Source organism: Folsomia candida, unplaced genomic scaffold (assembly GCF_002217175.1).
Source record: "Folsomia candida strain VU population unplaced genomic scaffold, ASM221717v1 Fcan01_Sc001, whole genome shotgun sequence".
NCBI classification, from domain to species: domain Eukaryota; kingdom Metazoa; phylum Arthropoda; class Collembola; order Entomobryomorpha; family Isotomidae; genus Folsomia; species Folsomia candida.
The window spans coordinates 18,189,695-18,215,620 of record NW_019091193.1 but is presented as its reverse complement, the minus strand read 5'-3'; the positions used below and the strand labels follow the sequence as shown (position 1 = coordinate 18,215,620).

Below are 25,926 nucleotides of genomic sequence, written 5' to 3'. Positions count from 1 at the left end.
TAGAAAATTGTGGCATGACTTTATCTGCGACAGTTCATGCTCTGGATAACGCACGAGGAAAGGATGAGGCAGATTAGTGATTATGGCAGAGAACCACTTTCAACTGCAGCCTCCTTGTTACATGAATTTCTGCGAATGTTTTGGGCTCCTCTGTCTGATGAATATGTGTGCAGCCTATGACACTCGTAGTATAAACACATGGATGTACATATGCTTAACTCTGAAATTCGCTTTTACGACAAGAGACAGATTGTTACAGCATGGCATCAGTGTGTTTACATATATTGAATTAAATGCGTTTGCAATTGCTGAAAATAAATACGTATGGACAACCCACCTCCACTTTCTCTCCCGTTGATTGATTATTATAATAAAGTGTCCAATTTATGTGCCGTGACTTATAGCCACATAAATAAACACGTGTTTTTGTGCACATTTCTGTATTGAGCTTACGGGTTGTATTAAATTGTGATTTTGATGGCGAAATAAAACCAGTAATCGAATTCTGGACGATTCTTGAAAGGCTCAGTAAATGCATACATGCACACGAAATTGTGTTTCAGAGAGAAGGCATTTCCTTTACAACACGATAATCAGTCAATAGTATGATTATAATTTGTTTCATTTCCATATTAGGCCGTCATAATAAAGGGAAAGAAGCTGCAATAAGTATTTAAATGCAGGAATAAAATGATTGAAGTCAGACAAGTTACAAATTCCTGTAAATTGCTGCGAGTTGAAAGAGGATTTGAGTCTACATAGGCGAGGTGATAATGGGAGACAATTATGTTGATTCTATAGAATACGGCATATCTCTTTCCCTCTAGAGGACAAATTGCATTGTTTTCACCAAAGATAGATATACTTTGCAGAGTGAAAGTGTGCGGACTTTATGGATGGATTGGGATTCCATTCTATTTCCAGTCTTTTGTCACGTTGATTTTGATACTTTGCAATGTCCTTGTCCTGTTTCACAGTTGTGATTTGAAGATTTGACTGCCTGTCTATTCTCTGTCGCCCACCTTGCGTTGCTTCCTAATATTTTGATCAAAAGTTTTGACTCTAGTCGGTTAGCTCTTCTGTTCATGATTTGTCCCTTGCTGCTGCTGGATTGTGTCAGACTTTGGGATTGAAGTTTGAGGTTTCATTTCACTCCTTGTTTGTTTCCGAGTATTTATGTTGTGTGTTACCGTGAGCCCACTGCTGGGGCTTGTTTTGTTCTCTGAAATTGTATTCAACGCGAGTTATCTTTCCTTCTTCGAAGTAGCGGCTCCGATTTTACTAGCTTTGAGTTTATGTACAACAAGGAGATGTGTGGTAATTTATTTCCCCACAAAAGAATTTAGTGGAATACGCATAATATTTTCTATATTATGGCATTGTCAGATTTTGAGATAAAAATAATGATCTTTAGCACTACAAAAGGCTGAAAATTTTTGAAATAATGATATTAGCTATTACGACTTTCGAGGTTTAAGTGCTGTTTCAAAGTAAACTGCACATTTTCCATTTCCTTTTCTAGTAAACATTTTACTACGTGTTTATGTATGTACGCAGCCACGTAGCATCTCCAAGTCAGTATTGACACAACCATCATAAGGACAAAAGTATAAGTATGCTCATATCTAATACATATGTGCATGTATTATGCTTGATACTCATTAGTATCCAACTCTTCGTATTTATTACAACCGACCCCTGATATAGCTTGGTTGAAGGTACGCGTAATGCGAAAATAATTTCGCAATAAAAGAAAACAAACAAAAGGAACAAGAGGAAAATATTTGTTCTGATTTATAAGTACTTTCACTCCGTATTTACCACACTCAAGTCACATTTGCTCGGATACGCTGTATTTTCTCGTTCCAAAAACAAATCATTTGTGTTTCATCATAAATTACGAAGCGGTGAGGCGGCTAGTAAAAATGGGCACAGGTCGAACCGAGTGCAAAAATAATTAAATAAGTGTTACATGTGCACATATGAGGTAAATACTTCCCACCACCAGCACCAGCCTATCTACACCGTCCAATTGTCCAACATGTATGTACCAGCTCTGTAAAAAACAACACTTTCACTCTCGCGAAGGGTATAATCATCTCTCTCTTTTCGTCGGTGGCTGGTCTTGCTGCGGTTTCCCATGATTTCTTATCAATTTGTATTATTGCATCGGATGTTTTCGTGCCATTTGGCTATTATCGGCGTCCATGAGTTACATTACTTTTATTCTATTTGTAGCATATATGTATGTATGTGTGTACATATGTACATACGTATATGCTAAAATGTGGTATACAACATGCAAGTCTTTTTTTGTTTATTTGCAATGCCACACATTTGTGTTTATGTAATTTCATACATAATGACAATTTCCAACCTTCTTCAATACCAATGTCAACTGAAGTAGATATTTTACATTCTAGCTGAAAAGTACGCTTACAGTATTTGCTGAGTATATTTCAATTTTCATATTTCTAACTCGTAAGCGCGGGGAGCATTCAAGGCAGAAGGAGTGATTTAATGCATTTGGCTATTCCGACTACTTTCCCCAATAATAAAACAAAATCATAAAAGAGCAGCAAAAGCTGTGACCCTTCCTGCGCCTCCACATTCATGGGGGCTGTGTGAGTGAGTACATTATTGTGTCTGAGTACATTGTTTAGTACTTTAGTTGAAAGGAGGAAGTTGCAAATATAGTGAAGAGAGTGTTGCCCATGGGGCTACTTAGCTGGAATATATAAGATCAAATTGGACACTCTTTTTGTGCTTCCTCTTTGTCGTCGTCGGATTGAATATGCCGTCCAATGCTAGAATGCAACGAAGGTCCAAACAAACCGGTACGGCTATGAATGAAGTTCTTTTTTGGTTATTCACAAATTCACAACACAGATTTCACTAGATTCACTACTGCGGTCTAGGAAGCAAGCAAGCAAAAAGTCATCAGAAAACAGGATCATTCGAAAATCAAACTTATGTACGATGTAATGTACTACAGGTTCATTTGGGTGTCAAAATTCTTAATTCCCGCATAAGTGCGTACAATTTTTTTTCATACACATGTGAAAGCATGAATTGCTTAGTTCTTGAACTAATCCCATCCCGTCTTACTATGTGCGTACACACATCAGTCCATGATTTAAGAGCTTGGTTTGTTTTTTACTGATGCATATGGAATCCGGGATTGAGAAGAACCACGGGTGGTGGTTGTCCGGAAGACCCTTCAGAAAGCAAGGAAATGCATTCAATTCCATTCAATTCGATTCAATTCAAACGCCCAAAAAGCAAGAAGAACTCGGTCCCGTACGTACTAGCACCCCACATTTTCACTTACATTACTACACTACATTATGAATACAAATATCACACCACAGCAGCAGCACTTCTGAAATGCGAAATGTTGTAGAGTTCAGAGTTCGACTGTTCTACAGAATTCATTCTTCGTGTGAAGGTTCTTCTTCTTCCTCTATACTCTCGTTTCTCGTACATATTTTATTTCCTTTGTTTTCTTGTACCACTCTAATACTCCGTGTGATGACTTTACGTGCAATACTGCCACTTTTGGTTCGGTGAACGAGTTACAAAGTTTTTGTGTACTTGTTTCTTAAGTCTAAGTAACTGGGTAATATTTTACACAGCACAACAATTTGTATTCAGAAAGGAAGCGATTCAGTAGTTACACTCCATATTGTTGTTTTGTTGAATTTGGTTTCCTATTTCTCGGGACGAAATCTTGGAATGAAGTAGACATTTCAGAATTCACATTTGCTAAATAAATTTTGGAATGCAACATGTAAATTTGAGTGTTTTCAACAAAATGAGTTGTACAGTAAAGTAAAATTTTGCTGAGACAACAAGGCAAATCTTTCTACGTACATACATCAATTTGCTGAGACTGTACTGCAATCGTAGTCGTGACATTTGCTGCCTTGTGGTTCATACGATGTATGACTTTGTATTTTTGCTGTGTCTACTTTCTGTGTGGTGGTTTAGGGTGTTGGAGTATGTACGTAGTGCATTTCAGGATGATAAATATTCGGATTTTGGTCTATTTTGTCACTTTTTATTTTGTTTGTTGCTATTTTTCATTCCGTAGGAGACAGTGCTTTTGGTGTATTACGTTTTATTTACGGAAGCAAATGTATTATTTTCCATAAAAGATGAAAACTCGTGTAAATGCGTCACTCCACTTACTTTACGTGTTAGTGAACCCTTATACGTACATATATAATTAGTTAAATTGAATGGCATGCAGTAGGAGACCTATGGCATTGAAAATTACAATTTTATTATCAACCATAATATTCTAAAGCGAGGACATGTGTAAATAATTATGGATATAGCTAATATAATCCACCCAAAATTAACAAATTAGATTTTTTGTACTTGTCCACATTTTCATGAGCCCCTGATTGAAATCCCGGTTTCTTATCGTCAATACAATCGGATTAAAAGAGGAGCTTGTCCATCCAACTATAGCACCGGCTAAAAAATATGATTTTGCTATGTCTATTCCAACGACTTCCAACAGAAACAATACGGCAAATGGTATCCAACAAACATAACATCCAACAATTATTATCCCCAATGACCATGCCGCCGTACGCTCTCTTTTTAAATTTACTTTAAATTTTTCAGATTTTGGAAGTCGGACTGAAGATAAAGGTTGTTTGATAATTTTATCCTCCGCGTCTGTTTCGGTTAATTCGGTGATAGTTTCCTCATCTCCACCACCAATGTTATTTAGCTCCTCAGGTTTGGTTTTAGTTGATTGGAGTGCATTTTGCTTATTAAACTTGTTTGTTGCTTTCGCTCGTAAGAGGAGAAAAAGTTGAGTGTAAAGTCGTGTGAGAAGGCCCACAGGAAGGATGAAGTTTGTCAGGATAACAAGGACAAAGAAACTTGGAGTCTTCTTCAAAGCACATATTCCATGTACCTCCGGGTCAGATGCGATGTGGTCCCAGTCAATCAAAACTGGGAGAACTATCCACACCGAAATAAACCAAATAGTGCAACTTAGCTCAACATTATTAACGAACGTTCTCCTATGAAGATAGGAAACCCCATGAACTACAATTCTGTAGCGATCTAAAGCAATGAGGACAAGATGTGCAGAACGGGCACAACTTAACGAGTAGCATCCCATCAAATAGAATTTGCATGTGCCAATTCCAAGCGTCCAGTTGTTTGTGTACTATAAAAAATTAAAGCAATGCACATTTTACTTAATAGATTATATTATGCTGTATAGACAAAATGTCTCTAGTTTGCAATGTACCAAATAAAGAAACGTCAGTGGCATCAACACAAACCCAATAAGAATGTCAACCACGGCCAAACATATAAAATAGGCATTGGAAGGATTTTGAATTTTCTTATTTGAGAAATAAATCAAAATTAGAGCAAGATTCCCAAGGCCTGCACCAAGTATAAACACAATCGCGATTAAAATTATACAAATTTTAATGAGAAGGCTAGTTTCTTCAAACATGATATTATTTATAAAGGGATTATCCAAATTTTAAAGTTTGATGGAGTGTCGTAATCTTTACTAATTCTTTGCATTATGAACAAACTCGATGTCGATGTGCACACGTTTTTCAAACCACAGTTGCTATCAAAGCTGTAAACTCGTGAAGGTCAGGTTTGTGGTTTGAAAGGATGCTTGATTTTCCTTCAATAGTTCTCGTTGTGTACTCATCGTCAGCTTAGAATTTGCTTAATAATCTTACATGCATGTAATGGGCATTAGTTGCCCATTCATATACCGTTAGTTGACAATATTTACGAAAACAACACTTTCAACTCATACATATAATTCACATATTTAGCTGAAGCGAGTACAAATTATTTCTTCGGCTTAAAACCGGTGAATATTTTTTGTATCTGTTTATGTGTAATAACGACGAAAGTATCGACACAAATATGAAAATGGGCTACGTCAATATCAATGCACAACGTCTCATATAAGTTGCTTTCCTCCGTCATAAATGGAATATGTAATCAAAGAAAAGTTGGAGAAGCAATATTTTTGGCAATTTATCACGGTGAATGAGAGTTCGTTCCGAGTGCATGATTTATTTGGGAAGGCCCCATTACAAAGTGAAGGCGACGTTTTAAAGGTTGGGTGCGTCGAAGTCGATATCAATGGAAAACTGTTGAGTCCTCTGCTGTCCTGCCCAAGTAAGAAAATGGAGAATTGGAGGTTGGTGGCACATGGTTTCCGTTATGTACTCCGTTCAAAAGGAGACGAAGCAGCCGGGCTCTGTTTTCTTCCCACGACTGAGAACGGAGGGTGATAAAACTTAACCCTGCACTTTCTCTCCCTCACTTTCCCTTCTGCTTGCTCTTTCTCCGCTGCATCCCCACGCCTCAGTCGCAACTGGCTCACCACCCACATAGCGAACTGGGTTGACATGCAGAGATCCTCGCCTCGGGGTTGGAATTGCTTTTATCGGATTTTGAACCAAAGATTCTCGTCTCTCCCACTCCGCAGCCCAACAAATGCATCCACTTGTCCCTGGCTGCTCAGGGATCATAGGTGAGAAAACTCGCAGACTTATTCGAGACGACTTCACCCATGAGCAAGCCATATCCGAAGAACTGGGATGAAGAATAGGAGCGGATGCAGTAAAGATTTGAGTATCTCAAATGAAATAAACGTGAGTAAACGGGGTTTTGTACAACGGACACGCATCACCACTGCCACCATTACTGGCACTATTTGTCCTCCTTCTTTGTCCATTTGTCATTCTGTTGATTGTATACGGTGCTCTCCACTGCAGTCCTGTGAGTGACTGAGAAATGGAGAGTAAATAGTCAACACATTGAATGAATGCGTATGGAAAAGAGACGTACAAATGGGGTGAGAGAGACAGAGATTTCGATTTTTTGGTGAACCAGTTGGTCATGGGGAAAGTTTGCTCTCTTGTCCGTTAGTGAATGACTAAGAAGAGTAAAGGTCACTATTTGTCAGAATGTTGGGCTGTTTCAGTGGAATACTTTTGTCATTGCAACGGTGGACTGTGCGTATTAGTAAAATAATAGAATGCGTTACTTTAAAAACTAAAGATGTGTATACTTTAATACATATATGCATCTGTTGGTTTAGTTGTTTTGTTGTTATATGTATTGTGGTGTCCCTAAACCTTTCAATAGCTTGTACAAGAGATTTTGCCATTAAAGATTCATTCCGATTTTGATTTTCTTTGCTGAAATATGAAACAGCTCCAAGTGAAAGTTATGTACTTGCAATTTATAAATCACGAAAATTTCTGGCTGACTGGGCTTGTATTGCAACTCAACAGCTTAGCATTGTCTGGGTTGATTAGAAGTCATTTTCTCCACAATCCTTCCTCTGAACTAAATACGCCCATGAACTATGAAGCGTATAACCGGGCGTGGGTGACATTATTCGCATTGTGTTTCCTCGCTCTGCTTTTTGTACTTTGCTTTGTTCAGTTCAGCACTTATTCGTTGTCGTTCGCTCTCAAGGGGTCAAGTCGATTGGAAAAATCTTTATTTCGGAAGAGATCCATCGGGCGCTCCGGCAAGACGTGTGATTTATGATGATGCGATTTGCTTTATCTCCTGACTGCGGTGCGGCAGAATTCCACCACTCTTCTCTCGAGTGTTTGGTTTACTCACATTTCAGAGTTTTTGAAAGTATTGAGAACCAATAATAACGGCAATACAATGGGCTGGATGAGGTAAAAACATGAGTCGCAGTAATATCGTACGGTTAGCATACTTTTCACATTTGCTCTGCCAAACGCACTTTTCTGACCGAATTTTTTGATGCAAAGTCGATCCACCACATTATGGAGGGAGACACACCGCATTAATATTTAAAATAAAGTGGATTTTCTCAAGCATGAGTTCTTCCTCCTCCTCCAGACAGAAGGTGGAAGAAGAGGAATACGTTACGTAAGGATGATCTCACTCTGAGGTTGAGTTGGTTCAAGTCGAGCTCGTGTCATTCCTCATCTACGTACAACCTCATCCTTGGTGAACATCTTAATACACCATAAACCCATCACAACACAATGGGAAATACAGGGACATGCCGAGTGTATGGGTTCTAAATAAAAATAAACCTTATTGAAAATCAATAAGCTTGATGTGTGTAATATTACACACACGCTCAACATTCAGCATATCACACCACTTGTATTACTTACTTTATCCGTTTTACTTCCTCACACACAACAAGAGTCGGACATTTTGCATTCGTCGCGTGAATTTCAGCAGTATCTTTTACTGAGTGACATTTGTTGCCCTTAGAATGCAATTTCAAGTCAAATTTATTTGGCCTGATAAAATATTTATACTAGAATTTCATCAATCCTGTCGTAATCCTGGTTTTGGCTCGTTTGAAATTTACCTTTGCGAAAATTGGTCCTTTGGACAGCGTCTTAGGTAGGATTCTAGCAGATTTCCGCTCTGATAAGCAACATTTATTGACAAATGGTATAATAGTCACATTCACATACATGCGTCGACAATTATCGGAATAAATAGATTGAAATCTTTATCTTGAGATAATCTCCATTGCCCTAAATGTATTTCGTGTTGATGTGAGAACGTCCAAATGTGTGCGTGCTAAAGACAAATTATTGAAAATTGGACTACTTCGTCCTGTCGTTATCTGGATAGTGCATCAACGGTTAACATGAGGTTGTGTGTCTCGGATTATACACGGGTGCAAGTGGGTGGTTAGTTGTCTTTGTAATCTAATCACAGGTAGGCATCCACTGCTGGAGAAGAGTCCGATCAAGATCGTAGCTAACCCTGTAGAAAAGCAAGCGCTTATATCGAACAGTTGTTCTGATCGCACCGTTCGTGTTGTATTTTAGTTTGAATTCGGTTCTCGTTTTTGGAGAAAGTTCATGGATTCCAGTCTATGATAGAAAAAGAGGCTAGTGATCGCGAGTCTGGTATATCTTGATCAGATTAGATTTAGATCGCGCATTGAAATCTTGATCTTGTTTGAATCTAATGTTGAGCTGAATTGAATGGTGGAGTGTACATCTAAATCTTGTAGCACAACTTACACGTATGCAGGGTCAAATGCTTGGATAGAATTGGTAGAAGAAGGAAGGAAGGGTCAGTCCTGCCCACTCCATTCCACTCAAATTCACTGTACTATTCACGTGCCAACGCATTGAGGAGAAAATGTCCATCCTTGCAATTGAGGAGACTACGATCTTGTTGGGATTGAGAAAGCATTACACACAGAAGTTGATGCTTTACGCTAGTTGCAATTCAAGAAAGCCTTACAAGCCACCTTCTTTTCTCGTGTGTAAATGTAAGTGTGAGTAAACTAGGTGCAATTACCTAACGATCGATTTGATGCGTTCAATGGCCAATCTCAGCCTCCTGAGGGGTTTAGGCATTACCGAGATGAGGGAATCGTACGAGTAAGAAGTACGGAAGAAGGGCAGCGTGAAGTCAAATGGCTTGACCACAAGAAAAATCCCAAAAGGCAGCTTAACTAACAACTTTCTTCTCTAATTGCACCAATCGCTGGTTCATGGGTGCATTCAAAGATTAACTAAACTAGTAAAACCTACAGTACAGACTTGATATAGCCCGAGTCAGGCGCAAATACATATGTTTTCAAATTAAATTTTTTTAAACTTCGAATTCTTCAATTAAGAGCCTTTAGTAACCCATATACCAAAATTTATCCACTATCACTAAATTTTTGTAAGTGCACACATTTTTTTCCCTTGGTCACCAGTATCGACTGTGACCATAACTTTGAAACGAGTGTATATTTTTTCTTAAAACTTTCAGGATATTATCCTAGTAATATTAGACGCAAAATATATAAATTCCAGCCACGCGGGTGACTAGGTATACATTTGTTGGTGCACACATATTTTTCCCCCTGGTCACCTTATTGGGTCGCCCAATAAGGTCCTCCAGATGAAAATTTTTATTATTTTAATGCATATTGTTCCATTAGGAGCCATAAGTAAATTGTCTACCAAATTTCAGCTCGATTTGACGAATTTGAAAAATTGGTATGGGTCACCCCATAGGGTCTGTCCAGGTGAAAATGTGTCAAATTTCAATTCATATTCTTCCATTGGTAGTCATTAACAACCAATGTACCAAATTTCAGCTCCATTGGATAAGTTTTAAAAGTCGGTATGGGTCACCCCCTAGGGTCCCTCCAGATGAAAATTTTTGCAATTTTACTTTGTATTCCTTCATTACAAACCATTATCAACCTCTGCACCAAATTTCAGCTTTCTACGACAATTTTGAAATTTTGATGTATAATACCCCACCCACTCCGATGACCCCCACCGGTCAACCACTTGACCGATTTCGCCCATCTTCGAACTTAGCTCCTCGTTTGACCCATACTACATTTGTGCAAAATCTCAAGTCGATCGGATTAGTTTTACGGCAGTTATCGCAAACCAGACAGACAGACGGACATGACGGGTACATAAGCCCTGACTCGGGCTAAAAACTTGTAAGGGTTTGTTGAAAGGCAAGATCGTTGCAAATGTTAGCCAGGCAGCTAATGAAACGGACAGTTTCTTGCGAATTTTTTCATCCTGGTAGGCTGAGAACTTTGATAATGAAAGATTAAACAGCCACTTTTTAAAATCTAAAACATTTTCTAGATTTTTGGGAAGTATTTTACTTAATTCATTTCTTAAACTCAATTTGAGTTTGATTTGGTGCATATACGCACATCATTTGCAGCATACAATTGCAAGAATGGAATTGGATAAAAGTGCGGCGGAATAATAATAGTACGGAATCCATGATGGGATGGCGAATGGGAAGCAGAGTGCTAAATCTAAATGGGAATTTAATAAGGTCAGGACAGGTTCTGGAAGGAATGGCATGCGGTGAAAGTGACAGCAGCTGTTAGGACGACTAATTGGTAAGGAATTGGTTGGTTTTCCGGATTAAACCTTGCACTGGATTGAATCAGTTTGTAATTGGTATCAGTAGAATAGTACTAAATGAGGTTGGGACCTAAAATAAGATTGCCTCCTTGATTGTACTTTTCCAGCGAGGAACCATGTGCAAATGGCGTTGTTTCCAACTTGTGGTCTGTCTACGAGGTAAATTTATAGCAATATGTCAAATGGGTTGTGTAGGTGTACTTTTTTTAACAGTTTTCGTCATTTCGTTCAACTTTAAGACCTGCAAGTAAGGCCTGCTTCATTATTATTTTTTAAATCGAATGAATGTACAAGGTCTTACAGTGAAATAATCCTAACAGTTCTAACATATTGCGTTATGTCAACGTTTGAAAATATATTTTTACGTACGTAGATTGAATGCAAGTCGCAAAATGCTATTTTCTTGCATATTGGAAATCACCAGGAGGTCGATCTTAAATGGAAGCCACAGCCATACTGCTTTCACAAAATTGAAATTTCAAATCGTGCCTGCATGATTATAGCTGTGACGTTGAATCGTTGTTCCATAAATGCAACTATGCTGGGTGTGTAGATATGCACATAGACAAAAATACATGTACATATACATGCTGCTGTCGTCAGCATCTCGCACAAACGATTTCTTCAAGGTTCTTTGTAAAATTATCGCAGATTAAATTTTTCAATTTTCAAATTTTTTTTGCTAGTCATAGTCACCTGTCTTTAACAAGAACTAAATCTTATTTGGCATCGGCTTACAGAGGAAACAAATTATTTACAAATGAACAATCTTCCATCGACGAAATTTTGAACTTTGAAATTAATTGCTTTTTCTTGTTTGCTGCTGACAATCGCATTAGTTCTGCTTGTCTAACTCTGTCTCGACGTAATCTAAAGTTTAATCCAAGTTTATAGATTGTCAGAGCTGAATAAGATGCAATTCAGGAAATTATCAAGTTATCGCTAATCCTGATTTTCCATATCGGTATCAACAAAGTATCAAGTGCATAAAGTCTGTTTCAATATACATGTGATATTCGACACGCCCAACCTTTGACTTCACAACGAAAGTACCACATCGTTGCTTTTATGCGGTTTTCATTACTTTATTCTCCAATCCAAAGTTTGCTTAAAGTTCATCCGTCTTTGTCAATAGGTAACACTGAAAGTTTTGTATGTACATACTCAAACTCAGGTGAAATTAAAACTATCAAGTTTGTCAGTTGAATTTTGCCCAAATAAGAAGCGGTTTTATACATACGGTGTAAGTCGTACGGCGCCCAAAATCCATATGTCCTCCTAATATGAAGCATATAGTAAAATTATTTGTAAAGTTCGTTTGCGTGATAATTGGGGTTTAATGGTAAGGTTAAGAAATATTATTCGCATTAAGAACAACGCCACTAATCTCAAGTGCATATTTGCATATGTGTAGATAGATGCATACATATATTTGGAATATATATGTATGTGTGTATACATACGTAGTTATTGCCCTAGGAGTCATAAGTTTTGCCACCGCTTGGGACAGGCGTCGTTCAGGGTGGCAGTTCCCATATTTAATGTAGTTTTGCAATAAGACTTTGTAAATAGCATCTTCAAACCCACCTCGGGCATCTTCTTCCCATTCGTTCATTCACCCAGGCATAATGGGAAGCATTTCAAAAATAAAACAGAATTACGCTCACCTCTTCCCTCCCAACTCACGCAGGGCATGCACCGTTATTACGATGATGATGACTGTAAAAAAATGACAAAGTTCAAAGCACAAAAATGGTGGAGAAATATGGAAAGTCTAACAAAACAGGACAATTTTATTTTGTTCTTTTTAATGTGATAAATGCAATTTTATATGGCTCGGTTCTGGCAATGCAGAAAGAGATCTCCAAGGTCTTTGCTGTGTATATTGCCATAAAAATGATAATATTACAAAGTCATACGGATTTCCCTTTTCACGAGTACGCAAGAATTTTTTTTACATGAGACGTATCTGCAGAGGAAACAGTTGACGAGGAAAACAGTCATGTTAAACCGAAGGCCAATATGTCAGACAAGGTTTTCCACCACCCTTCTCCTCCTCCTCTCATTACTTCCACGCACATATTAGGTAATATTGTAAGACAATGAAAGGTGGGCCGAGGAGGAGAGAAAGTTTTGCATAGTTTATTAAGTTGCGCCATGCTTTTGAGTTACTTATTTCATTTGTTACTTTACTTTTCTTTGCGTAAAGCCTGCTTCCCGTTCTTCGTGCTCCCATCGTCTCGTCTTCACCAGAGAGTTGACTTTCCCCCAGAAGAAGAAGGTGTTGAGCTGGCTCGGAATGTACCTATTCCTACTTTCGTGTTGTTCTGCATAAGTAAGCGCGTCACATTCCGACCAAACTCACTAATAAACTGCTACTTTACACTTTGCTCTCCCTTTTTCTCTTCTTTCTCTACTCAGCTGCTAATAACAAGTTTTCAACTGTTCGTAAATTGTAATAATTTTTGTACATTTATTTCCCTTTTATGTCCTTTGTCGTGGTAGTGAATCAGGATTTGTTAGTCGTATTCAGGGTGAAAGTTGTCCAGAGCAAAGAAATTTGGTCCTGCCTGCTGCTACTGACTGTGTGGTGGTGAATGTATGCAGTTTGGTTTCCACATCTGCGGGTGCGATAAGTAAGTGGTGGCGGAATGGTGCAAAGCAATGCCCCGCATCGTCTTCTTATTCGCATTTATTTTATGTTGCTGCTGCTGCTGCTGCTTCTTCGGCTCCTTTCTCTTGTTTCACATAGTTTGTTGATGTTGATGCTTATTTAAAAATACCGAGGAGAAAGAGGATGAAGCCGAAACCTGCGTTGGTTTCAAGTTGGTGCATTACTTAAATTACTTATTCCCACATTCGACCTACCACTGCACTACACATACCCAAAAAACCACCCCTATCTATCCATCCATCTATCCATCTTGCTCCATCAACAACCATGCAGCTCACTCAATACTGCTTTCTCCATCGCAAAGCCCCGTATACATTTTATACGTCTATACCCCAAACCCAGCCATCAATACCAACCATCACTTTTGCACTTGCGTCTCAAAAATTGTAATGATCCCCACCATCCTGAATTCAAATGGGTAAATTTAAGGTCTGAAAAGATGAATTTTGCAATAATGTTTACAGATACATAATCACCCGCTGGCAGTTGTATACGGTTACGCAGAGTAAAAAAATCGGCTGTGCTCTACAGACTCGTCCACAATAACGAATTTCAGACAGATTTCAAAAACATATAAAAACACCTAATAACAAAATGAAGAAGGAAGCTTACGATGATTTTACTTTATGTTCTTTGCCCAGTAATGCGGTAGAAATGCTCATGGACTGCAAATTCCGCTACTAAATGTTTACAACATCTGTGCTGTATTTTGTTGCTTTCCTTTTGAGAGAACAAGGAAGACGAGGACCAACAGAACAAGGAGACTAACATAAAAACAAGTTGGGTTTGTGGGATTAAGTTAAACTTGGTTGAAAAGTCTAAAGCATGAACAAAAAAGGACGAACGATGTCAACTCAAGTTTTGAACCTTGAAATTGTAACCGTGGTTCTCCAAGTTCAAACTACGTCCTCCATGTATCTCTCTCACCACTGAAATAAGCTTTATCAAGCAGGGATGCAATGCACTTTGTTTCTTAAGGTTGAAATCGTTTTAAAGGCTCGCAGAAGCTGGCTTAGAAAAACATGCAGTTGACTGATCCTGAGTCGTGGACATACTTGCATCGGCTAGCCCCCTGGTTTGGAACGAGGGTATACAGATATTCCCTTTCCAGGGTGACTGATTATTATTCCGAGGGTAGCAGAACTAAACCTGTGAGGAATTTTATCAAGATTTCTGTGCAAAAAAAATACTTCTTGTGCCGTTTTATCCTTGGTTTGGCACATTACTTTTGTTGTACAATTTCAAACAGCTCTACCACCTTAGAGCAAATGTGCATTGTGGACATAGTTCAAATTTAGAAGTTCTAATCGGAATGTAAAGAGACATTATTGTGACCGTATTTTTAGCGTGACTGTTGATCCTCTGCAAACTCAGAAAGTCTAAGGAATTTTAAGGCTTGTTTTCGTTTCTTCTTGAGTGAGAGTAAGACTGCACAAAGAATTACACGTCTTGGTTTGAAGCATGTGTGTGCATGTGGACTATCTCTTCATTCACTGATCCCACGAGGTTTCATATACGGCCTGTTTTGAGCAATGCAGCAGATTTATCTGTTCAAGGAATAAAAGTACATGTATTGTGCCAATTCCAGAGGTGGATGCATACTACTTAATAATATCTGCATTAAAAGATCTTTAAAATGCAAATATCAGCGTATCATGCATTGCTAAAAAGGAATTGAAATCAGACTAGTTCAAATTCGGAGGGTTCAATTGAACATTCAATTTTAGGGTCCAAAATTCGGAAAACTCGTCGTTATTTTTATAAATCCACTAATGACATTTTTATAAAGATGAGATGCTCCGATAATGAACTAATTCGGAACTTGGTACGCACTCGAGTGTGAGTGAATAATAATAGTTCAAGAATAATGGATTGGGTGAGTGGAGAAATGAGAGAAGATGAGAGGAAAGTTTCAAGAAGAAAGTTTTGAGCCGCCTCCAGCTTGCGAACTCATGTCGAAGGGTAGTAGTTCTAATCCCCTTCGTTTTCATAATATATGCACTTTGCTCTGTCGGGCCTCGTCAAGTTGGCGGGCGATGGTGAGGAGCAGGGTTGATGTTGTTGTTCCGATATTGTACAATTTGCTCGAGCTACATATGCACATACGTGTGTACGGTTTATTGTTCCGTGTCGAGTGGTCTTGTGTTGGAGAAAACAAGGACGATAAGGGATGTAGAGGAGGACCGTGGAGATGTATTGTTGCGCAAAGTTTGGAAGGGCAAAGGTTTCCCCAGAGAATTGTTTCTTTATCTAATTTAACTGGATGGAAATGGATTATTAAAATTTTAAACATTTTTAGCATGAAAATAGCACTTTTGCTTCACTTCTAGAATATACGGGTGGATTATAAAAGAGAAATTCAGACGAAAAGTTCCAAGCCAACAACTGCATCATTCTCATTTTGTGCATGGTACATTTAACAACAGTATTATACATACATACGATTGGTGTATGTGTACACATAACTTCCCAGCTAGTTTGGAATTCAAATTCCTAAATGAATGTAATGCAATGTCACGAGGGATTTTACTTTTACACAATTTGAATTTAAGATATTTATTTAATAGCTCTTTATATGGAAATGTATGTATGTGGGGGAAGGGGAGTGCTCACATTTGCTTTGCAGCTTCACTTTGCCATATTCCTAGAAATAAATACACGAAATGTGACAAACTCCAACCTGTATTTCACTTTTGCTACCAATTCCGGTCGTAGCTGCTTCATCGTCTTCCACAAGATCACTTGAAAATTGTGTGCATGTTCAGTTTTAAGTACTTATCCTCAAAGTGAAAAATGGATTAGTTTAGCTAGATCAAAGGAAAGAAATATATATTTGAAATAAATTTGACGCGATCTATATAAATTTATCATCACAATTTCACAAAATTCGTGTTTGTCCACACACGCAGATAACTTTAAATGTTTTGGAGATAATTTAAATGACTCAAATCAAGTTAGCCTATTGCCTCATTGTGTGGGAGAGACGTGGAAGAGGAAGGTAGCGGATAAGCCAACATGGTTATTGCATAATATCATCTATAACCCATTACGGACGGAAAGGGCTCGAGGAGGAGAAGGAGAAAGAACCCGATGATGATGATAATGATGAGCACGATGATTTGCATAGGGCAGAGTCTGTTGGAAGAAGATGATGGCGACGACGACGACGACGATGAAAGCTGTAAAACGTAAGAGTTTATAAGTTCGTTGCTGCAGTAAGTCATACCCAAAGTCAGGCTGGAGTTGGTAATGGAGTGGTTCTCCTCTCTTACACAATTTTACCGACTTCTGATCTACAGTTGAGTCAAACCAAAGCACTACATACGTACATACGAAAGAACGTAGACGAAGTGGGAGAGCACACAATGAGCTTCCTTTGACTTTTTCTTAACCTTGCCCCAATAAAGGAGAAAGGATGAGGGACTGGGAGCGATCAAGTCATAAAATGGGGAATAAATTGCCTTTTATTGGGTTCATCATTTCTCTTAATACGAACCATAATGAGAAGACTGGCTTCTGGCTTCTTGACTCGGCTGATTATTAGCAGTTGTTGAGACTGCAGTTCTAACAATGTGACGTTCAGATGCTCGTGAAAGTAAGCAAGACCGAATACGAAAATGTTTATTTATTTGCCTTTAACACTGACGTTAATACCGGAAAAAAGCGTAAAAACCTTAACAAATATACACACTTACATTCAAATTCAATTGAATTGGAGATGATTTTCTCGGTTAACAGCTTATTATTCCCGCAATAAGAGGGTACCAAGCGTTTTATCGAGTTGACTTTCAGTAAACTACATGAGGATTATTGATGATACAATGTCAGATCAAGTATCTGAATCTTTTAGCTAATCAACCTTTATTGCGTTACTATTACACAGCTTATAATTTTGCAATAAATTGTCAAAATTGCATTTCATTATGTGACCCAAAAATCGCACATTCTCATTAAATACGTCAAAATGTCTTGTACTATCTGTGAGAAATTAAAAACAATAAATTACTCTTAAAGTACTCCTGATGTATGATTTAGTATTTGAGCAGTTTGAATAAGTTACTTGGTTCGCCTTTCTGAGTCGTCAGTTACAGACAGGAAAGAAAGCTCTGGTTTGAAATTCTCATTAGCAGCAGAGTAAAATTTCTCCAACCTTCAGCAGCTTCCTCAAGTTGACTTTTGAAATGGAGTTTGCTTGCTTAAGAAGAAGTCCAATTATTCTGTCCAAAAGAGGAGAGAGCGAGAGATAGAGATAGTTTTGTGATTCGTAAATAAAGGGAGGAAGGCTCAATTTCCTCCTTTCTTTTGGCTGGCTTGACTCAAAAAAGCGAAATCCCAGTTGGCCATTTCGTTCCTCATTCTTTGATCTGTCAACCCATCATGCATGCACATTGCTGGGCTTAGTGTGGTGTAAGCAAACCCAGTCTTTTCATTCTCAAAAGTGTCTCCGTGGATGGAAGAAAGCGGCCCCCATGATGCACAGCCAAGGATACATATATTTCTAACCAGCCCCAACCATACAGTGTACATGCATATATGCATGGACGCCAGAGAGTCCTCCTCGTTTTTTTGGTTCAGGAGTCGTGAGAAGAGATTTGAGATTTCATAACCAAATCCCATTATTCCAACTCCCTGCGCAACAAACAACTTATTTTGCATGTCAACTCGTTCATCAAGAAACTAGTGCACGCACTCGAAATGCGAATAAAATGGTTAGAATGAACGGGTGCGTGTGGAAATGTGCATCTTTACTGCTCAAGAAGCGACTGTAGCTGAACCGATTCAGATTATATTTAGTTATCAAAATTTGATCATTAATTAAAACAGAAGTCTGCTGATAAGTTGAACATGTTGATTCTTACAGGAAATGACGAGATGTAATTTACTACATGTGTACAAGTAAAACATATGAACATGTGATGAGGAAGAGTATTTTATTGTCAGGTACAAATGTGAAAGCGAAAGGTAATTATTCGTACAATGTCAACCTAGAAACTTACCATCTGTTGGTGCTCGATAAATGAACAAATATGTATCCTGTTCCTTCTTAATTGAAAGTCATAATTCATTTCCTCAGTGCATCTACATACATAAGTGCATGTATCGAAACCCTAAGTATAAATTGCACAATTATCGAATTTCCGGTCTCATTTTCTTTAAAGTGCCAATTTTACCGAAAAGAAAGTCCAAATATCAGGCAATGTCAAGCATGAAAAATTATTACTCATATTGTGTATAGCTATAAGGCTCAAAGCGTGTAAATAATGAGAGTCGGGGCATTTTGCATATCGGTTACGATTAAGATCCTACAAACACTAGATGATGAAACACCCGAGAAAGTGAGTGGCACTTGGCTCAAAGTAACACGTTGTTCTACGCTACAAGAGTTTTGAGATTCGTGAAGAGAAAGTCAAGGAGCTTGTGGAAGGAGAGCAGCATACGTACGCACGCATTTATGAGGAAATCGAAGGGTTAGAAATTGTTGATCCAGCCCGGCTTTGGTGAATGCGTGCGTTTGACTTGGGATAAATTAGTTGACTTCTGCCTTGTTGGACCGAGTGGAGTCTCATTTCTCACTTTCAGGGATCATGTCCTCAATAACTGCAACCAAATCTGTATAGAAAATGGCTACCGATGGATGTAATGCACCGTTTTTATTATTTCAGGTTGCTAATACAATCGCAGATTCGAAATGTCCATTCCATCTGTTTTAAAATAGAAAGAGTTGTTTATTAATCTGTTCTCAAAATATTATGCAAATTCTGATTGAGTGAAATAGTATAAATACATCAATAAAAATAATCATTTCTCGGATAATTAAAATGTTACATTTAATTATTACATAGATCTCGAAAAATATTTGCATACTTAGCATTTAGATAAATAATTCAAAATATTTAGCCGATCGAGCGTCACAATCTCGAAGACTTTGTTGTTCATGACAGGTGACAAGTTTCTGCAGGTTGCTGTTAATTTCTTGTCTGAAACACACTTTGTCAAGGTTTACAATGAAATTCAACACTTCTTAATAATTTGATGTTTGATTGAGATTGGAGAATCCAATTTCAATAGTTTTCACTCAGGATTTCTATCCAGGAAATATACGCGGTTAAGTACGACGTACTTAAATCTATACTTGCTAAATTCTAACCATTCACTAATAAGCTCGCATAATCTATAACGTTTATCTTTCTATGTGCATAAAGCATTATGTGCAAGCTCATACTTTCTCCATGTTTACCTGTATTTAGTTTGAAATGGGATTAGAAATAAAAAATACCCGGTCGAGAGCATGATTATGCATTTTTCTGGGCTTGCTTTCATCTGAATTGTGTTCTTGCTTGCTGGTCTTCGATGTCTCCCGTCCTTCTTGGGGGGAATTGGTTTGAAAATGAGAGAATGTGTTCCAAGTGGGAGGTATTACTCACCATTATCCTCACTTTTCCGTCTTGCTTGACTTCTCATCCCTTAACGTCGCTTCATGGCCTTTGACTCGGCACAATGCACTTCACTTGCCCACCAAGACCTCCGCGAGACGAGTTACTTACTTTCTCAACAATGAGAAATGCATTCGGCACTTTCACTCTCCTATCATATTCTTACCCCAGATTATCATTATATTTCGTCTAATAATCTTATGCCAACGTTTTATAAAAGGATGGGCTTCCATAAAAGTTTGGAAATTTAACCCTCTCCTATTTTTTACCCTTTCTTTTGGTATCACAACCAATTTGTTATTCTATTTGATACATTTCTTGTCATTTTATTCGGCTGATTTTATTTTGACGGGGTACATTTTCTTGCCACGCTGCTGCTGCTGCTACTGTACACCCATAATAAATGCATCTGCTGTAGTTCTAAATAATTTAAATTTAGACGGACGAAAGGAGCGGCTTTTCGGCAGGAGAAAGTGCGTAAAGTCTTGGATGCAGCGTGTGAAGTAATAAAACTGACTCCAGCAGCTCGGTCCTTCCAACCAAGGAGCAGAGTTGCAGGAAATGTGGCATATGGTTTCACTTGGGAACATTTTCCCAGTTAATTTGCATGTGTTGTGGTATGCTTTAGTCGTACACGTTGGTTTCTGAAACCCATGTTCAAAGTTACATACTACACACGTCCTAATACTCATGTATGCATATGTATAGTGTAGTTCCATGTATGGATATTACTTACATAAGTATTCTTGATGCTGCAAGCCACGGCTATTTACATTCGGTCAAACTTCTCTCGTGTTAAACTTGGTTACTATCGATGAATATATGTGTGCATATAAACCTGCACAAAAATATGGAAAACAATACTTTATGTTGATGTAGTATCCTTTAGCCTCACAAAATATGCAACATGTGACTATGAAACCCAAGATCCGACCAAAGCATATACCATATATAGTATAGTATAGTTCTGTGGCATATACCTATGATAGTGATTATTCTTAATAAATTATATTTTTTTAACAAACAGCGAATAAACAGCGATATTTTATTTGGGCTTTTGGAATATGTACATAAACTTTGTAAACAGACCACCTCATTGGAATTCAGATCGTATGGTGCACACTCAGAATGCAAAATTTCCCATTGCATAAGCCGATGTCTCCATTTGTTCTTATTTTGTTGACTTGAACATGAAGATATGAGTTGGTCTCAAGGAGAAAATATGTCCGTAAAGCTAGGGGCAGACTGAACACGAATCTCAATGACGAGAAACATTGCGACCAAGACATTTGCTGTTTAGGAATTCCGTTCCATTATTAAAAGCTAATTTCTTAGAGAGTAATCCCACCAAAATAAATTTCTGTTATGTCAACTCTAATTCTTCAATTGGGACATTGGAACAGGAATATCTGTAACTTTTCTTTTAACAGGGAGCACCATACTTACTTTAAATTGTGGGAATTATTTATCAGCTAAAATTTGCATTTTCTGACTTGATGTCCAACAAAGTGGTTGGACATGCGAATTACTATATTTGAAGATCAAGCTGCTCAGAGCTATACAGTTTCCGTACAATAAATGAACAAGGCTGCAAATGCAAGCAGCAGGGGGCAATTCAACATGCACGTGTCTCACGGGGACATTGTCAAGCGTAGTGAAAGTTGGCTTTGCGTTTAGACCATATGTTTTTATGCATGAAGAAAGAGAGAGCTGGGTCTTTTTCCAAAGGTGGCTTGAATAAAAAAATCATATTCCACTTAAGGAGAATATATCTGTCAATTCCAATACATATTCCTTTCATTCTCATGTGTGCGTGAATCTCCATCCATACTGCTTTCTCTTGCTTGTGGGTATCTAGAAAATAAAATTCGAACCAAAACCTCCAAACATTAAGAAGTACGTTATCTGTAAGAAACCACCCAAATAAACATTTACTTGGTTCCTTTTACTGCTGCAGATTACTTTATGAAACAAATAGATATTGAGTATCGATTTTCGTAATTTACCGTATATATGAACTGTTAATTCAATTATACTTGTGCAAACTTCTGGAGAATTTTATTCTATATGTTTAAATATATTTATACCACTTTTGTTCATTTTGTCATTATTTTAATATAAAAATATAAGTGTGCCAAGAAAAACATTGGTTTCTGATTTTGATTTAGAAAAATTTGCGGGACACGCCGGTAGTAGATGTGTTTGTGAAGTTTTGTGCTTCTTTCAATGTACAGTACGTAGCTAAAGAGTGAATGAGGGTTCGGTTTCAGTGTCCATTATCTAAATTGCTCTAGCTCAAGACCTCTTTTCGACTGAAAAGACATTTGGCAATCCAGTGTCCTCGTAGTTGAGTAACTATGTGTTAATGTAAGTGTAATGACGACAACTTTCATCATCAGGACGTGAACTGTCGTTGAAAATTTGTCGCATCAAATTGTCAAATAATTTCCAGCTGTAAATACTTATCCTTCGCAACAAGAGTAATGAACACGGCGCGTATGGGATTCCGTTGGTTGAAAGTGCCCATACGACTTATAATCGAGGGATGGTTTAAGGATTCAATCACATTTGCTAATCTCGCCCCAACCAACCGAGACATCCTGTAATGCACGTAGTAATGAATCGAAATAATGAAGTAAGCGTTGAAATTTATTACCTTGCGAGAAAGCTCTTTCCGTGCAAAGTTAAACCAGTTAATCCACAACAACACATAAGCTGAGCAGCATGATTCAGGATTTGTTCATAATTCTGGAAATCTCGAAAGCGAGTGTCTCATACTAATTTAACTGTTCGGAAGGTAACTCAACCCTGAACTTTTACTACGAGTACAAATGGAATAAAAGCGACAATAAAGGGGACATACATGGAGAAATAAAGCAAAACAAAGGGATTTTCCGTCATGCTCCATGTGGACGGAGAGGCTCGTATACGATGGGAGAAATTGCTTGAGTTAATTACCCATGTTGATGGTTTTGTTCACGCACGGCCAGTCACCAACCACTCAACAACTTTCTTTGTCTTTGTTCCCCTTCTTTGTTGTCAACAGGAGATGATGAAGTCAAAGTAGTTCAACAGAGTTAAACTGAAATAAACACGGCCTTTGTACGTGCTAAATACTTTGGAGTCGTTGTTGACAGAGAAGAGGTGACCTAAGCCAAATAATTTTTAAACTCTGCTTGCTCTCATTATACCGAGTAGAACAGTATAACATGATTTAACATGCGTGGCTGGAGGTTACTGCATATTTATAATGTGTTAGAAAGTGTATAGAAATATATATGATAATAGGCACGCATTCATTTCTAAAGCAGATTTTGTTTTATAATTTGGATTTTCTATTGATGTGGTTCAACGTTGGAATTAGAAGCTGAAAGTCTTCGTTGCTTTCTACTTACTCGCAGTTTAGCGATGGAAATGTTCGGTTAACCTGTTGGGCTTGTTTGCTTATTCGCCCACCCAAACACATTCGCCCAGCCTTTAGAGTTTATAGGGGGAAGAATATAAATATTCTAAATGAATTTGTATGCGTGATATTGTTTCAATAACCTCACAACATCAGTGCTTGTTCAGTTGTATGATGAGCGTTCATCCAACCGAGTAAACAGCGCACCGAGACCCTTTAAAAGTTTAAACTCTACCAGGCAGCTCTGTACATCAGTCAGATAGTCATCGCTTTAGCTGATAAAACACTTCTTCTTCTTCTTCTGAGTGAAAGTTTCATGGGCTAAAAATTCAAAGGAAAGGGGAACTCACGTTGGAAGAACATGATTCAATTCAACAAATTCAAGGCTGAGAATTGTCACAAATAAAATGCGGAGCATGAGATATAAAAGAAGGTTCGATCACTGTGAGAGTTGTCACTACAGGAGGAGCAGTGGGAGTGGGTCGAAGGTACATATATCCATAAGTACGTAGTCCGTGCTGGTTGAGTCTGAATTGAAGTCAACAAGCAGCTCGATAGAGTGAAAGGGAAAGTTTAAAGGTTTAAAGGGTGAATTGAATTCTAAATCCGGAGAGTTAACCCCTTTTCCCGTGCACTGATGTGATGTGGGACGTAAAATGACATTTTTCAGTGAGTTCTTGACTTTCACTGGCACATCTGCATCATCCAAACGAATCACTGAAAAAGGCAACATTTCAAGCATTTCACATCCACGCACATAGACATTTGCATCATCCCTGCTTAAGGACAAAATGTTGAACTACTACATTTCTATTCACAATGGGCTCTGCTGCAGATTTTGTATGCAATGTATTGATAACTTTGAATTTATTGGATCAAGTGTATTTATTGAATTCAAGCATGAAGCTTGAAGCCATAAAAAGTTTGAAGTATTTGTATGTTCCGATTTTCGGAGAACATTTTGTCCTCACTTATGCAAAACTTTGTTTTTTATTGTTTTTTGGAGGAAAGTTTTTAAGGCACACAATAAAAGATTTTTCTGTGCGTGGGTTTGAAAGCTCCGTTTTAACAGATTTAATTGTTCCAACATGTGCCGAAATCTTCAACTTTGATTTATTTCTTCAAAGATGAAAGATTTATTTGAGATCGGACAAGCAAGTCTCGTGCTTCAACCCTCACGCACAATATACACATCAGTCCATATTTACAATTCTGCTTATTTCCTTCGGGACATCAGGAGCAGATTGGACATTAGTTTGAAAGAGCAGCCAGCCAGGAACATGTACAAGAAAGAAAGGGGGAATCCTTCCATGCCAGTGAAAGCAACTGCCTGCCAATAATACTACAAGGGCGGAAGAATAAAATGACATATGAATGAGTACCTCTCTCAGCCCAATGCACACAAGTGATGGGGAAAAAGAGGCAAACCAAAGCCATGTAAGGTCAACCATACGATTTTTGGTTTCGGTTTCCTGAATTATCCTCTTCCGCCCGTAAGTCGATCTCTCGTTTTGGTTCATGGTGTGGCGTGGAGTTGTGCGGTGTCACATGGGGTTGGTTGTGGTTATGTGTATGGAAGGACTTGATGTTTCAATGTCAAATCTCCAATATCAGAGTGAAATTTGATTCGCTTCGATTTTCGATTGTTCTATCATGTTGACTTTACCTACGTACGTACAAGTCCGCTGTGGTTGAGATCTTACACCAGCAGCAGCTGGAATACCGCAGTCACCCACCAAAAGTATCTTGGGGTGACTAGATTGCCTCTCATTTATTTCCTTTTCAACTTTCTCCCTCACTACACGACGACTCGCATGATGGTTATGTATTGCATTGTCTTGTTTGATTTCGTCTGGGGAAGGGGATGAAACGTCTGTCTCAAGGTTTCGCGTTGTGGGGGACGGAGAAAATTCCTTCAGTTTGTCGATTATAAGCAAGCTGGCTGGGATTTTTTCTATAAACAATATGGAGATCTCGCTACATAGAAATTTTTTCAAGGCAGGACAAATAAGTCACGTGATTCTATGTACTTTTGAAAAAATAGTGAACATAGACGGCTTGATCTCTAATCCATAAATAGCACCTCGCTTTAAGGAAGCTGGCCAATATTTTACTCTTATTAGCAAGGTCTACATCTACATATGTAAGAAAGCCTCGAATTCTGCTCGATATGTGTAGCACACGCGATCCCTCCAACTTTCAATGCACCACGTATTTATGCAGACAGATGTGGCAGAGCACTAAAAGAAAGCACTAAATGAACATACGGTCCTGTTATTTTATGAAATTGAATGAGAAGTGCATGTGCAGGGAAAGTCGGAAAAGTGCATTTACGTTATTTCTTCCGTATATCTATTCGCCGTTGACGGCAAGTGCATTACGTAGGGTGGATTGAATTGTATTAAGTTTCGGTCCTCCTCATCTCTTCTCCAGCTCGCCTCTTCGCCACCCTTAATTGATATTCCGAAAGAGAAGGCAATCAAG

General features: G+C 38.2%; 2 protein-coding genes across 2 annotated transcripts in view; one reads left to right on the top strand and one right to left on the bottom strand.

Moving 5' to 3' along the window:
* Positions 1 to 25,926, top strand: part of LOC110841632 (lachesin) — a 56,530-nt gene that overhangs the window by 2,582 nt on the left and 28,022 nt on the right. The gene's annotated exons all lie outside the window — the stretch shown is intronic.
* On the bottom strand, positions 4,264 to 5,559 carry LOC118436641 (tyramine/octopamine receptor-like). Its single transcript, XM_035855129.1, has 2 exons — positions 5,276 to 5,559; positions 4,264 to 5,191 (listed from the first exon to the last, which is right to left on the bottom strand). The coding sequence occupies exons 1-2, from the start codon at positions 5,486 to 5,488 to the stop codon at positions 4,361 to 4,363; spliced, it is 1,044 nt and encodes a 347-aa protein (XP_035711022.1). The 5' UTR covers positions 5,489 to 5,559; the 3' UTR covers positions 4,264 to 4,360.

What these genes read in the sequence shown, in the direction of transcription:
- LOC118436641 (XM_035855129.1), bottom strand. Translation starts at nt 5,488, where the DNA reads ATGTTTGAAGAAACTAGCCTTCTCATTAAAATTTGTATAATTTTAATC. An exon ending in CACTGACGTTTCTTTATTTG is followed by an intron (nt 5,192 to 5,275) that starts GTACATTGCAAA and finishes AATTTTTTATAG; the next exon opens with TACACAAACAACTGGACGCT.